A 15,043-nucleotide genomic window follows, 5' to 3' on the forward strand; every position below is an offset into this window, starting at 1 on the left:
AAAAACACAAAGTGATGTCTGCAATTTAGTGGTTTTCAACTTCTTATTGTATCGAATCGTATGCCTTTTCCACAGTGCAAGAGATGAGTCGCTCTTTAGTCGACCAATTACAGAAAGAAGAACAGTTTGTTTCTGTAGGCTCTGTTCCTTCAGTGTGAACAATTTGTTCAGTTTCTTTAGTTATATTTTCCATGACAGTTAAGAAGACAAATTTTGAGAAAAAGAACATGTTAAGAATTCAAAATGGATTGGAATAGAGAGCTAAAAGTGACCGTGTTTGGTCTATTAGGATTTGGTGTCAACTGTGAAAAATATGTTCAAAAGCATTTTAGATCAAATGCTTTTTTCTTTTCTTTTTTTTCCGTCCCTTTTTAGAAACGGATCAAGGGAAATCAAATATGAGAGAAAAAGCTTAATCACGTGCTCGCTGTACATCCCACAAGAATAAACCACACACCGCTCATGATCTCATGTACAGACTGTTTTCTCATACACACACACACACACACATGGTTCATCCCTCACGCAAATGCAGCCAACAGAAAGTGGCGGTCCACAATGAATGTCGGGAACGTCAGCTCTGCTGCTGTTGCCGGGCGAAAAAAGCGAACATGGAGGCGGAAAGGTGAATTAAGTCTGCCCTCTTTACAGTGTCACACTCGCTACTCGGGTCTGACTGCGGCGTTTCTGACTGCCCTGTCAAACCGGGCTGAGTGCCTCCAAGGGTGGCAGAGGGAAGGAAGTGCGTTCAAGAGCGTGTTGGAAAAGAGAGAGAAAGAGAGAGTGATGCCACTAGCGGCTCACTTCAAGCCAAAGCAGATGGGTGGAAACAGTGAGGGAAGGATCCTTCTTCCTGTTTATCATCTTCTGAAGCCAAAAGTTTCAGAGCGGCTTCAGGCGCATATTTTTACTTTTTGGAAGTCGCCAGATAGCGTGTATGAGTGTACTAATCTGTCAGTAGATTTGGGGAGAGTTTTCACTCCTCCCAGGATGTGGTTGTGTGTGTGTGTGTGTGTGTGTTTGGGCAGACTGGGCTCCGTGGTCCCTGATGAATACATACAGGGTGTTGGCATGCGTTCTTGCCCCGTCATGGTCCGGATGGAGAGGGGATGAGCGTTTCCTGGTTTATTTTGTCTGAGTTAAATACCCTCTTAACATGGAGGACGCGAAACTACATCAGCTGGACTTTAATAAGTTGTTGCCCTTTAAGTAGTCAGCAACTAGAACTGCAATATTTTTTATTTTTACCTCAAAAAGGTTTCACTTTTACACCATGTCAAACAACAAAAAAAGCATCCACGTTTTTACAAATCACAAAATTATTTAAAAAAAAATTCCTGGACAATAAATTGTCCCAAAAGTTATTGCGATAAACGATAATGTTGTTTTGTGACTGTTTTCAAGTAATATAATGGTAACGGCATAATAATGCAAGAACTCATTCTCAGAGATGAATGAACTTTTTACATTCTAATTAACATTTAACACTGCAACTGGAAGACACTAAGTGTTCAAAATAAACATAACAGAAACGATGGATAACTTCAACTTCTAATCATCAGCCTCAGAGCAGCTCTACCCCACTCAGCTCCTTCAGACTAGCCAGCAGCAATTGGCAAACACCTGATGGAACTGCAAATCTGCTGAGCTGTAGCAGCCACTTCTTCTGTTAAAAATATTGTTAAAGGCTTAGTAGAGGAGCCATGTTGTGATGACTTCCTGAAGGTGGAGTTTCAGCAAGAGCAGGAGTCTTTAAAGGAACAAAGGAACAATTTGAAGACATGAAATTACAAAGTCAAATTTCTTTTGTCATATTTGGTGTGCATAGCATTTTTACAGCAACTGAAAGTAACATAGTTTCAGAATTTTGCTTAAAAATGGCACTGTGTGCCTGGAAAATGCATCATACGGCCCTTGTTAAAAGTTTGCTACACTGTTTTTTTTTGTTGTTGTTGTTGTTGTTGTTAGTCTTCCTCTTCACAAGCACTATGCAGGATTAGGTTTCAAGCAAGGCCCCGAGATTACCACTGGTTTTTCACTTTATACAGAGGGGAAAAAAAGTAGGTTAGTGGATTAAATTTAGGAGCTTATGAAATTAAGTCGTAGCTCAATCCTATTGCAGCAGAGAGTTACGCAGCTTCACCTGAGGCTCGTGGGATATTTATTTATTTATTTTTTTCCATTTTATCAAATCGCATGCAACAAACATTTTGTCAACTTTTTCACAATGGTTGCCTTTCAATCAAAATTATGGTGCAATGTTAGGTTTTAAAAATTCTTCAGTCACCACTTAGCAGGCAGGCAGTTAATCAACCTGTACAAGTGGAGTCATGCCGTCTGACGTTCTGATATTTGAATTCAACAATCCAATTCTTCAATTTTGTGCATTGTTGGAAATTAATTTTATCAATAAAATATTGCTGTAAACACTTGCATATTCCCTCTGTGTTTTAAAGGAAGCTGGACTCTCCATATCTGAAAAACCAGTGTGCCTAATTATCCAGAGCGTGCGGCTGCACAGTTCAAAATTACTATATCCCTCCTATGATGGGTGAAAATAACTGTTTGGACACAGAGCTATTTATAGAGGCAGTGTGTGGGCGGTAAGATGAAACTGTGTGTGTGTTTTTGCTGGTTAGAAGCATTACATCTGTCTCCCTGGTTGGCTTGTGCGTTTTACGCGGCAATGACGGTAACCAATAGGGATTGAAGCTGGAAGATGTGTGTTGAAATGTCCTCTAAAGTCCCTCAGTTTTAGTTGTACACACAACTAAAGCTGAGCTTTAAAAAAAAAGTGTTAAAAGTATTCAGAGCAATTTGTCGAAGGTTGCATGGGTGAGAAATGATATTTTTACTTGTCCTAATCTGAATATTATTTTGGGGGGTAAGAACTATCGGTGCTTACGGGCGCCACCAGGGGTCAATGGAAGGAATTGCAGGGGAAAAATTAGCACATTGTACACTGCACTAAAATTTTCCCTTAATACATTCTGTTTTTAGTTTTTCTTATATAATCATCTGCTTAACCACATGATCTCTTGGTGCAGCTGGACCTTTCAGACCGCATCAGTTTTACAAGATTACATGAAGTTACTAAAGAAGAAATAATCTTGCTTCACTAACCCTCTTTTCTCTGCAGCTGTGGTCTTCCTGGTTTGGCTTCGGCTTCAGTGCCTTCCCAAATTATTCGTGCACAGTGAACGTCTCACATTTAGCCATTTAACAGCCACAAACTTCAATAGATTCATTCTATTTTTGTTTGTTCGTACATCCTTCTAATGACGCTTTTTAAAACAAATTCTCCTCCCTTGTTCTTGTATCCCTAAATAAAACCCAGTATAGATTCCTTCGACGAGATAATGAGTCGTGCATTCTACAAATCCGCTTTTTACTAAAGTGGGAAAAGTCGCAAACAGAACCATTTGGCTTGCATGCAAAACACTGTGTTGTTGTTAAGCCGACATCACCTCAAACCTACTGAAACAAGCATGATGACCATACGCATACACGCAGAGGGACACCGGAGTGGTTTAGATCAAAGCATATTCTTGTTTTAACTCAGTCTGGTTTTGTTTTGTGGTTTTAACTAAGAGAGGGCTGAATAAAAATGTGCTCCAAATGTTTCAGATTTATCTTGGCTAAAAATCATTTGTGGGACTTCTGAATCGAGTTAATTGCGGGGTCTGTAATTTAATCACAGTTAATTGCATTTTAATCAAATTATAGATCGACAAAATGAGCAACGTTTACAACTCAAAAGTCCCTCTTTAGAATGGATACCGCCATTAGTGTTGGGGACATCTGTGCTGCTGCTACATGTTGCTAAACTAGCATTAAGATGCTAGTTTAGCCTTGGATAGTTTCACTAAAAGGCTAACTCCTTTTAGCACAACTTCAGCACAGCAGCGGTCTTTTCTACCGTCCCATCAGATCGTATTTAGAATTAAAAATGGACCCCAGCGGCTTCATTGTCCATTGCTTTTTTTTCTTTGTGTTGATGTTGCTTATGCGTCAGATTTGCGGTCGTACCAGAAACCCGAATGCAAAGGTTCCAGGCGGAACTTTTGTATGTTTAAAAAAAAAAGTTTTCATTTTTTCCTATACTGGATTTTATTCAGCCAGTGCATTAATGCCACATAAAATCCCTGTAATTCATTGAAATGTATCAGTCAGACCTTGCTTGTTCAAGAATCATGAGTACTTTTAGAGGGCACTGTAGGCTTTGCTGAAAGCATGACGTTAACTTCCTCTAACATTTCTAACTCTTAAGTTTTATACGAAACGCACCGAGGCTGGCCGTCCTCCCCGACCGCAGTAAATGACGAAGTGATTCATCTCTCTGCAGACGTAAACGACTGTGCCGACCAGCCGTGTGAGAACGGCGGCACCTGCCGGGACTTGGACGGAGACTTCAAATGCCACTGCCCCTCTCCCTATGTGGGCAAACATTGCCAACTGCGTGAGTGTAACCGACTCGCACCGTCATCGTCTTACAAAATGACAGCAGAAGTGCTGGGGCGAGTGATCGATGGCTTTATGGAAGGGGTGTAATAGAGAAGTGAAAGGCTAAACCGAAAATGATTGAGTTGGGAAGATGGCCAAGTGCGGAGCTCCAGGATGATCGATATGTAGAATAGAAATGGCTTTCTCTAAATGAGAGATCAATACTTTTTATTCAGCTCCGCTGATTCAGTGCTGTGTGTCCTGAATGAGTTTATGGTCCTTTAAAGAGCTGCAAGTGGATAGCCATGCATTTAACCATCCATGCATTAGTTTTCATTTAGTGCAGCCCTCAGAGAAAATGCTTTTTAAATGTGTCTTAAATTTAGATTTAATAATTTGATTATTTTGTGGTTTAGGAGAAATTTGACTTCATTAGTGTTGAATGTTTTCATGGCTTTAAAAGTTTTTTTTTTTTTTTATGACGTTTCCAATTTTATTTTACCGGTAATTGTCTTATTTTTTTCCGCTCAATTTTTCTAAAAAGGAAATTACAAATGACAAATATTTTCAAATGTGACTTTTATTTAAATCATCCCTACTGTGAGTTGTATGAAAAAGCATTTCTGTTTATGAGGATATGGTCGTCATATTAGCAGAATAAAATCACTGTTTTAACAGAAAAAGTCTTAAAATTAAGAGAAAGTAGATTTATAAGTGAAAAGATTTGATGAATTATTTCCACGAAACAGACTGGGTTGTTTTAAAGTCCCGCTAGTGGTAATAACTTGATGCTGATGCATTAAATGATGAAGTATTTCTGTAAAACTTTTATCAAAATATAAATTCACAAAATGTTCATCACGACTAATAAGTTTTTTGTTTTGGAGTTCTCATAAAGTTACTGCTTCACTCTCCTAATATTGCAGCTTTATTCTTGTAATACTATGACATTATTCTGGTAACAACAACAAAAACCATTTATAGCCTGGTCCTAACAATCAAAGTCCAGATAAACAGAATCTCTGGTCAAACAAGATGCACGGCTCTGGGCGTGCTGACATCACTAAATATAAATTTCGCAAAAAACTAAATCAAAGACCAAGAATTTGCTTCACCGCCCTCCTTTGAGGCACAGCGTTCATACGTCTCTCTTCCTCAGGCTGTATTTCTCTCCTCGGCATGGAGGGCGGGGGCATCGCCGAGTCCCAGATCACAGCCTCATCGATCCGCTACACCATGCTGGGCCTGCAGCGCTGGGGCACGGAGCTGGCCCGCCTCCACAACAAGGGACTGGTCAACGCGTGGAGCGCTGCTCCTCATGACAAGAACCCCTGGATACAGGTCAGCACAGTCACATATTTCAGTGTAACATGAGCAGCTTGGATCCATACTGAAGAAAGATGAACTACAGTAGCGGAAACAATGCAAGATTCCTATTTATGACTTGTTAAACACTGGAAAGACGGTTTCTTTAATTCCATTTTGTCTTGCCTTTTTAAGCGCTAATTATCAACTTCACTCGACCTGCTATGAAAATCATCCTGTTATCTGTTGGTAGATCAACATGCAGAGGACGATGCGTTTCACGGGCATCGTGACGCAGGGTGCCAGTCGCATCGGCACAGCAGAATTCATCAAGGCCTTCAAAGTGGCTTCCAGCCTGGACGGCAGGACGTACACCATGTACAGGACCGAAGGACAGAGAAGGGACCAGGTGAGGACATGAGGAAGGAGACGTAGCTTCTGACATTAAGGAGGTATCAAACTGATCAGCATAAAGGAAAGATTTTAGGATACAGGCAGTCTGATTTATTTACAACTTTTTTGCAATTTATAAATTAAGAATTATTTTTGAATAAGAAAAGTTGAAAACTTATAAATGGTAACGTTACTGCCACAAACATTATTCTATTTTATTGCGTTTTTATGTCCTAATACCTACAAGGTCGAGCAAATTAGTGGAGTGGAAGAAATATTAATGTTCTAATTTTATTGGCATATTTAAAATAATTTAATTTCCACTTTGGATCAAACTAATTTTGAATTTGAATTGGAAGATTTTTACTAATAAAGATCTAAAAAGTGTGGCATGAATTTGTAATCAGACCCTTTTTTGTCTGATACCATAAAATAAAATTCACCTGAACACTTTATTCTGACTGGGAGATGCTATGGCCGTAATCTCATTTAAAAAAGTCTTAAATTCATGTATCTAAAACTACAGCCTTAAAATGTCTTAAATTCATTTTAAAAATGTAACTTGGCCTTGTAAACATTATTCACATGTCTTAAATTTAATCTCTATTCTATTTTGTGTAAATTTTCTCGCGTAACATTTCTGTCAAGCAGACGTTTGACAGAAATAATTGCCTCTGAATCGAGGCTACTGCTAAGTAGCTGCTAATATACCCTTTCTAGCTAGCTAGCTTTTTTGTGTCCGTCATAGGTAGGTGCAAATTTATTACCAGTTAGCTGGATAACGTTCGTCTTCACCACTGTACAATGCTAAATACATTCTGTGCAAAAAAGCTTAGTGCATGAAAAATGATAATAAAGTCAGTCTAAGTCTAATGCATAAAATGTAAAGGTTTCTTTGGTACATTTCTGTCGCGACACAGGCCTTAAATTGTCATAATGGTTTGAAAACGGTCTAAAAAGCCAGAAAAGGTAGTAGTTTCCCTTCAGGCCTACCGTAAATTTAAAGTTGAAAATGATTGCTTGCAGTTGCGCGCCGTCCAATCTGACCGAGCTTCAGCACTTTTCTGAATAAAGCGTGGCGGGTCAACTATGGGTTTTTCAACGCCTTCCTTGTTCCCAGATTTTTGCGGGGAACGTGGACAACGACAGCACCAAGACCAACCTGTTTGACCCCCCGATCATCGCACAGTACATCCGCATCATCCCTGTTGTGTGTCGCAAGGCCTGCACCCTGCGCATGGAGCTGGTGGGCTGTGAACTCAATGGTAAACACACACCTCCACACCCCCCCACACACACGCCCACACACCCACAGTCCACGTTCTCAGGTCACTAACCATTGAAACTAACTTTATGTTCACTGAATCCAGTTGGCGAGAAGAGATCTTTATATCTGCTAGCAATTAGCTCCCGTTTCCTCAGAAACTGAATGTACTTCAAAGCTTTTCTACCCTGCGGGGAACAAGCTCGTCTCAGTGTGTCTAAAGACGAGCAACAAATGTGGAAAAAGTCTGAATATGTTCAACACAGATTATTGTGGTTGGTTTATTTTGGTTCTTTCAAGTCTTCTCTGAGCTGCAGCAAATGTCTTTTCACCACACGCTTCCTTTGAACTCACTGGGCTTTTGCACTGCTCCATGTTTTTGTTTTTACCGTCGTCTTACTCGTCACATCATCGTCTCTTCCCCCTTACGCTTCCCCCAGTATTAACTCATAGTTTCATAACAGCAGCATTATTTGAGGGATTTCTGTTTTTATTTTAAACAGTCATTTGAATGTGTGTCTTGCATTGTTAAAAATCGTTTTGTTTCAAAGCAGTTTCTCCTTCCCTTGATGTCATTTAGATTTACTCTTCAATTTGTTTAATACAATAAAGGAAACGTTGAACAGCTAAATAATTGTGAAACAGCCTAATTTCAGTGTTTGTACAGGTGCTTGAAAACATTTGATATTTATTTAGGTGTTTTCAAGGTTTGGAAAGTGATTGATTTCTGTATAAAGTCCTTGAAAGTGCTGACTATTTAAAAACTGCGCAATTTTATAATACGGTTTGGTTAAAAGCCTAAATTTGGAAAGTGTTATTGTACAGCTGAAACCAGATACTTATGTAAACCTGATAAAAAATAGACAAATTTTTTTCATCACTGTCTGAAGTTAAATCAGAATAAAATTTTCTTGTTTTAGGTCAGTTATAATTACCAAAATTATTTCTATTTGCTGAATGCAAAAACATTTTTTAGAGATTAGACGCATCTTTAAAAATACATTTTGTTATATTTAAGTTAAGTTTACATTGTTCCTGCTGTAGAATGTAAAATACCATCAAGACATTATTAACAGTAATAAATAATATAATGGTGAACTGAAACTGTCTATTTTTAAGTTCATTTGTGTTGTTTTTATTTCTGAAATGTAATGCTGGAAGGGCTTTAAAACTTAGCTTGAAAAGTGCTTGAATTTGACTGTGAGGGAAATGGAAACAAACCCTGTAATTAGCTGTTAGACAAACCCACAATCATTAAAAATGTGCTCTAGAAAGCGTTGAGTTTCCTTCTACTTAGAGATGCATTAAGAAGTTGGTGACTGGAATCTCAAAAATCATTTTTCGTTTTTTTGTCTTTTCAGTGAACGCACCGCATCTTAAAACAAGTGAATTGAACTGTTATACTGGTTCAGTCAGAGCCTCTTGGTTGAGATTCAGATTTTTCTTCTTTATGAAACCACATATTTAACCAGTAGATGGCAGCAGAGTTAAATAACCACACTTTTTCCATTGGGAACTGTTTGATATTTTTATGTCCTAAGTGTTAAAATGGGGGAGTTGCGAGGAGTTAAATCAATAAAACTCAGTTTTACAGCAGCTTCTCTCACATAAGGATGGATAGAAAGAAATATTTCGAAACTCAAAAGATTTTGGTGCAAGCAGATCAAACCTTTACAAATGTTACTAACTGTGCACTAAACTCTGATTGGTTCATGTCTCGTGTGTGTTCACTTTGTTAATTCAAAGCCCCTGCTGCTCTCGTCCTCCCTTATCGTCACTTTGATGTCTGCTGCTCCACCTCCCCGGCTGGCCTGAGCTGCTCCTCCCTCTGCTCCCCTCTCTTCCTCTTCCTCCTCTCCTCTTCCTGGTCTCACCTCCGCAGTGTATTCAAACACTCCAGGTTGTTCGGAGCCCATGGGCATGAAGTCTCGCCTGGTGTTGGACCGCCAGATCACGGCTTCCAGCACCTTCCGCACCTGGGGCATGGACGCCTTCACCTGGCTGCCGCAGTACGCCCGGCTGGACAAGCAGGGCAAGACCAACGCCTGGATTCCCGCCACCAACAGGCGGTCTGAGTGGCTGCAGGTGGGAGGCGACGTGCCGGAAACACTTTTTAAATTTTTTTATCTGATATTCTGGTTTGTAAAGTGGTCTTTTGTGTGTGTGTGTGTGTGTGTGTGTGTGTGTGTGTGTGTGTGTGTGTGTGTGTGTGTGTGTGTGTGTGTGTGTGTGTGTGTGTGTGTGTGTGTGTGTGTGTGTGTGTGTGTGTGAGTTTAGGTGGACCTGTTGTCTCCCAAGAGGATAACAGGGATCGTCACTCAGGGAGCAAAAGACTTCGGCTCTATCCAGTTTGTTTCATCGTTCAAAATAGCCCACAGTAATGACGGAAGGTCCTGGACTGTGCTGCAGGACGAAACCACGCGCAAAGACAAGGTTGGTCCAGCATCATGGATTGAACTGAACCCCACTTACAAAAAAAAGTTAAAAAGTAGATGTGCTTATTGAAAATTAAGTGAACCTAAAATGCTTCAGCAAGAGTTTTTTTCATTACACGTTAAAAACTTTAAAATAAAACCGACTAATACAAGTACATTGCACAGAATATATGAGGAATATGATCAGGAGGGATGTTTAAAAAGATAAGACGAAAGACGTCAGGTCAAGTCAGTATCACAGGAAAAATTTGTACGTTGTCTCATCTTTACTTTGACTTCAAATCCTTATTATGCTTTTCTTAAGAGACAAACACTGCCCTATATATGAAGGAGTTTAATTTGTACTTTGCTGGTTGCTAGACCGTTTACAATTAGATGAGGTTATCCAAGAAATTTTTAAAAATCCTACAACATTGCTTTTTACTTTTACTTTTCTTAAACATACATGTAAACATTTTAATACAATATCTGTGATTTAGTATCAGCCGATACCGATCCAATACAGAAAAAACTGCGCTGAATTGACTTAAAATGTTTCTTTTTCATCTAAACACAGACATAAATGTACTGAATAAAAAATGTATTTGATAACTCTGCACCAGTACAGCCCACTTAGATACACTGATAGCTTCACAAGTTTTGTCAAACATATAAAAACAGCTTTAATTTGTTCAGTCATTGCAATTAGAAGAAGCCAATGTAAATGAAATAATAAAGAAACTGATAAAAACAATAGGTTGACTTCTTTTCTCTATGCAATTTCTTTTTTACATGTATTTGGTCAAACATGTAAGAATTAAACTGCAACAAACCTTCTTTCAAATGGTACAGAAAGTGCAATTAGAAATTCCAAATATAAAGTAAAATAAATAATAAAGCAATAGATCACAAAACATAGAATTTGACTGAATAGATCTGTCCGTATGGATTGGGCACATTGTCACCAACATCCAATGCAGAAATTGTTTCAACATCGGACCGATGCAGATATTAATATCAGATCGGTGCATCGGTAATTTTAGAGAGGAATAAACAACATTTCAGTCTCTAGAGGTGCAAAACTTTGAGACGTCATCTAAAGGACCAGGAGGCTGAATCTTTTATGTCTGTCACATAAAAGAAATCCTCCTAAGATTCAATTGTTGGTCGTGATGTGGCGTTCTGCATATACCAGCTTTAAACCCAGCTCTCCCAGTAAAATTCCAGTTCTGCTTTACAACTAAAACCACTTTGAAACTTTGCTGAAGAGACGTTGTGCTGCGCTGCTTTTGTCTGCCCAGATCTTTACCGGCAACAGCGACAACAACGTTCACAAGAAGAACATCTTCGAGCCGCCGTTCTACAGCCGCTACGTCCGCGTCCTGCCCTGGGAGTGGCACGAGCGCATCACCCTTCGGATGGAGCTGCTGGGCTGTGACGAGTAGCACAGTCTCTGCTCTACGTCCACATCACAGCCCCCACCCTGCCCCAATCCTCTGTTCTTTCCTCCGGAGCCATACCTGCACTGCCTTGCTCTCAGCTCTAGGGGGCAGCAAATAATAGCGTAGCACCCCACCAAAAGCCTGGCTGGTCAGAGGTGGGAGTCGTTGCCCCCCTAACCACTGTGAGCAGAATCTCGATTCAGCTAAACTTGCCTATTCTTTTTTTGTTGCTTTGTTTTTCCTGTTTTGAATCAAATCGCTTCAAGAAGCAGAGCGAGGTCCGCTCTTATCCCCCTATGTTTTATGAAATAAAAGTGTTGACTTCCTCCTCCTTGTGTCAGAAGTCAGGGCGACTCAGTCGGTGCTGCTTGAACTCTGATCCTGGATCAGCTCTACCTGGAACAGCAAACCTCAGAGACCCACAGCTGGTGATGTACATAACCCAACCTTCAGTCCAGCACTTACTGTCCCTTCAAATCTGTATGTAGATTATCTCTAGACGACGCGTTGAGGTGTACATATATGGTAGTTTTAGCCTAAAAAAAAAGTATTTTAGCTAGAAACCTGAACGTTTTATGAACATGCTTGCTGTGATTCTGTTAAGTAAATTAAATAGTGTTTATAAGAGTTTTATATTGGTGAAAAATCTAAAGTTTATGTTCCTCTTCCTTGTTTTGTGAGGTTTGACATTCAGAGAGTAAACTCTGTATTTATGAATTCCTCAGGAAGCATTAAAATTTTTTATTTTTTTTTTAACAAAATTCTGCTAAACATATGTCTGAAAGTATTTGTAAAATCTGGCTGCTTGACTCCTCCCACTGTGGTTTATTCTCAAGATGCCATATTTGTGAAACCCAAAGTGATGTTGACGCTCGTAACAAAAGAGGAATGTTGAGTCGTTGTTGGCTGTGATTGGTTACTCAATTATCACGCTCAGTTCCAGAGACCAAACAAACACCCACACTGATCAGCTATTGGAAACAAAGGGAGGATGATGACTGCAGGGCCATAAATTTAGTAAAATGCACAACAACTTTCAATCAGAGCAATTTTCAAACTAATGCATCAGCCGTGTTATTTCTGACCAATGTCTTTTTTTTGTTTTTCCCAAGTTTACTCTATCAGTTCCTTTTCTTTTTTTTCCCCCCCATGCTGCCTAAATAAATAAAATATTTGGTGTATGACGACATATCAGGGCCGCGCTAAGGGAAACAAAAAAATATTAAAGTAAAACGCGAGAAGTGGACATGATGCGGTAGGTCGTAGCACAAGATGTCCAAACATCACAAAATCATAATCATGAGTCGAAATATCCCGAGAAGTCGTAACATCTCGAGAATAAAGTTGTAATACTACGGCTTTGTTACTTTAACTTTGTCCTTGCATGACTTCTTGTAATTTTACGACTTTGTTCTCATATTTTTTTCTTCATTTCAAAAGCTATTTAGTCAGTTTTTCATCAAAACAGTATCAAATTCAGAGACTAAAGACTGTGGGTGAGGGAAAAAAGACTGATGGGTGTAATTTCAGGTTAGAGCCACTTTCCTCCACATGTACCCTAAATGCTACTTCTCCTCACTCTCTTCACTGTTTCCTGGTTGTTTCACTTTTTATGGCACTTTGTTCGTGTTTCTTTATTGGCAACTAACAAAATAATCTTGTGTATTCAGTGTTAAAATGTGGACCGTCACTTGTCCCTCGTTTAGGAAGACTGAGGGAGGCCTTTACGTTTTATTATCATTCGGCTTGCCAGCGATGGATGTTAACGTTTGCCGCCTTGATTTACTGTTTATTTTGGGTCCACCGTTATTCCTTCTAGTTCAACTATAAAAGAAACCAAATTAGAGCCGATTGTTACGCTTTCGCCGGACCCGGCGCGACCTGCCAAATCATCAGCATCCGCGGCCCCTCCCGCCGCCGCCGCATCTAGACCCTTTCTCATCCCATGAATTATGAATTTTGGGCTCGTGCAATATTATACAGTGTTGGTTTTGATAATGAATATAAATTCAAGGCGTTTAAAAATGCATGAGGGGACGGCCGCGCCACTGAGATGCTGATGTCAGACACTGTACAATATTTATTACAGCCACCCTGTTCGCGTCTGCATGCGTTTCTATCGACAACGGCGACATGATTTCATTTCCTCTGCGTTTAGGTCACCATTTTTAGTTTTCTATGAACGATCAGTAAAAAAAAGAAAAGGAAAAGGCATTGCTGTGTTTAAGAATTCTAAATCTATTTCTTGACTTTTGAGTGGATTTGATGTTCGTTTTTAATCCAATGTTCACAAAAAAGACCTTTGTATATCCAAAGTTTAAATAAAGAATTTAAAACACAATGTTAATCGTGTAAAAAATTTTTTAATGTTGCTGCATTGTGATGTGCCTGCATTGAATATTTGAATCATATGTCTAATAATAATGCACAATTGACGAGGGCTGTTTTCCATTTAAAAGGTGAAAGATTAAAAGACCTGAAGCACCGAGGGTCGTTTTGCATTTCGGCGGCCCCCGGGGGCCTAATCCCTCTGTGTGCGCTCTGAAATCTTTAAAAGGCATCTTCATCCGCGCAGAACGCTTGAATTCTTCTCTTCTCATTACGTTGTGTGTGAAGGACACCCTTTGGAAGTGTAACCCGGTCTGAACTGCACAGTCGATATGGAAATGGATTCCCACGAGACTGTGAAGGTTAATTTCAGTCTGTTGAGACAAGAACAGAATAGAAAAACCATTTATTGTCCCACAGTGGAGAAATTCAGGTGAACCAGCAGCAAGTTAAACTGAAATGGAACCAAGGATGCAGCCGTCTGAACACAAAATCAAAGCACTTCTGGAGAAATTATCCCCAGTTCTAGCAGATCTCTGCGTGTAAAATTGATGCAAATTTGTTAGGAATGTCCTCATAGTTGGAAACTCACTGTAAAGCAGCAGTTTTTTTCCTGTCGTCTGAAACTCCTTCACTTTTAATCTGAACTTTGAACCTTAATCTTCTTTGTACAACGGATGGTTTTCATTCTTTTCTCTTTTTTTTGTGCTACATGCTCACTATTTTCAATTCCTGATTGGTTTTTACAACCTTCACATTTTTTCTAAAGTGAACAGAGCAAAATCTACGAAAACAGTTCACAACTTTAAGATGGATCTTGCTGAAAGAAAATGTAGCAGAAATCTGTGAAATCAAGGCAACCCAAAGATGCAGGCAACACAATCCATGATATGGTTTAAAGTTCCTGGTAGAATCACCAAATGTGAGGTAAACATTTCCTGCTTCAGTTTTCTGAGACAATACTTCAAAGATTAAAACATGTTTAAGGTAGAAGTTATTTGTAAATGGTCTTGAGTGACACCCCAAAAACGAGGGTCAAAGCTAACCTCGGTGCCTTTAATTCTTGCTGGAGTTCCTGAGTGAAAAGGCAATGGACATAATGTCGCAAATCAATAGCGTTAAGTAAATATGGACAGAGTAACTTAAAAACCTTTATTTCCCAATCTAGAGTAAATTTGTAACCAAAAATACTCCTAGAAAATAAGAGATCTCCAAACCAAACAGAAAAAGACTCCCTCCTTCTCAGTGGAGTAACCATCATTAAGGTCTCTCGTACACAAAGGAGCAGAAGAGTCCACCCTCCTCCTAAAAGGAATAAACAAACACAAAACACACTCTTTTCTGGCCCAATCTAGCCTCCCCACCAAGGAGTAACCTACCAGAATAGACGGGTTTTGTTTGGTCAGACGTAACACAGAATATTGCCGCGCCTGACGACCTCTGCAGTTCTAGTG

General features: G+C 39.5%; 1 protein-coding gene across 2 annotated transcripts in view; it reads left to right on the forward strand.

Annotated features, from left to right (window-relative positions):
* LOC102228383 (EGF-like repeat and discoidin I-like domain-containing protein 3) overlaps window positions 1-13,608 on the forward strand; it is a 28,128-nt gene extending 14,520 nt beyond the window's left edge. For both annotated transcript variants that reach the window (XM_023350824.1, XM_023350828.1), the window contains 7 exons: window positions 4,346-4,459; window positions 5,603-5,784; window positions 6,002-6,157; window positions 7,262-7,406; window positions 9,306-9,490; window positions 9,683-9,838; window positions 11,121-13,608. In XM_023350824.1, coding sequence (XP_023206592.1) covers window positions 4,346-4,459; window positions 5,603-5,784; window positions 6,002-6,157; window positions 7,262-7,406; window positions 9,306-9,490; window positions 9,683-9,838; window positions 11,121-11,264 — 1,082 coding nt within the window. In that variant the 3' untranslated portion in view covers window positions 11,265-13,608. The remainder of the gene's footprint in view (window positions 1-4,345; window positions 4,460-5,602; window positions 5,785-6,001; window positions 6,158-7,261; window positions 7,407-9,305; window positions 9,491-9,682; window positions 9,839-11,120) is intronic.
* The last annotated feature ends 1,435 nt before the right edge of the window (window positions 13,609-15,043 follow it).

This window comes from Xiphophorus maculatus, chromosome 2 (genome assembly GCF_002775205.1).
Source record: "Xiphophorus maculatus strain JP 163 A chromosome 2, X_maculatus-5.0-male, whole genome shotgun sequence".
Lineage (NCBI taxonomy): Eukaryota > Metazoa > Chordata > Actinopteri > Cyprinodontiformes > Poeciliidae > Xiphophorus > Xiphophorus maculatus.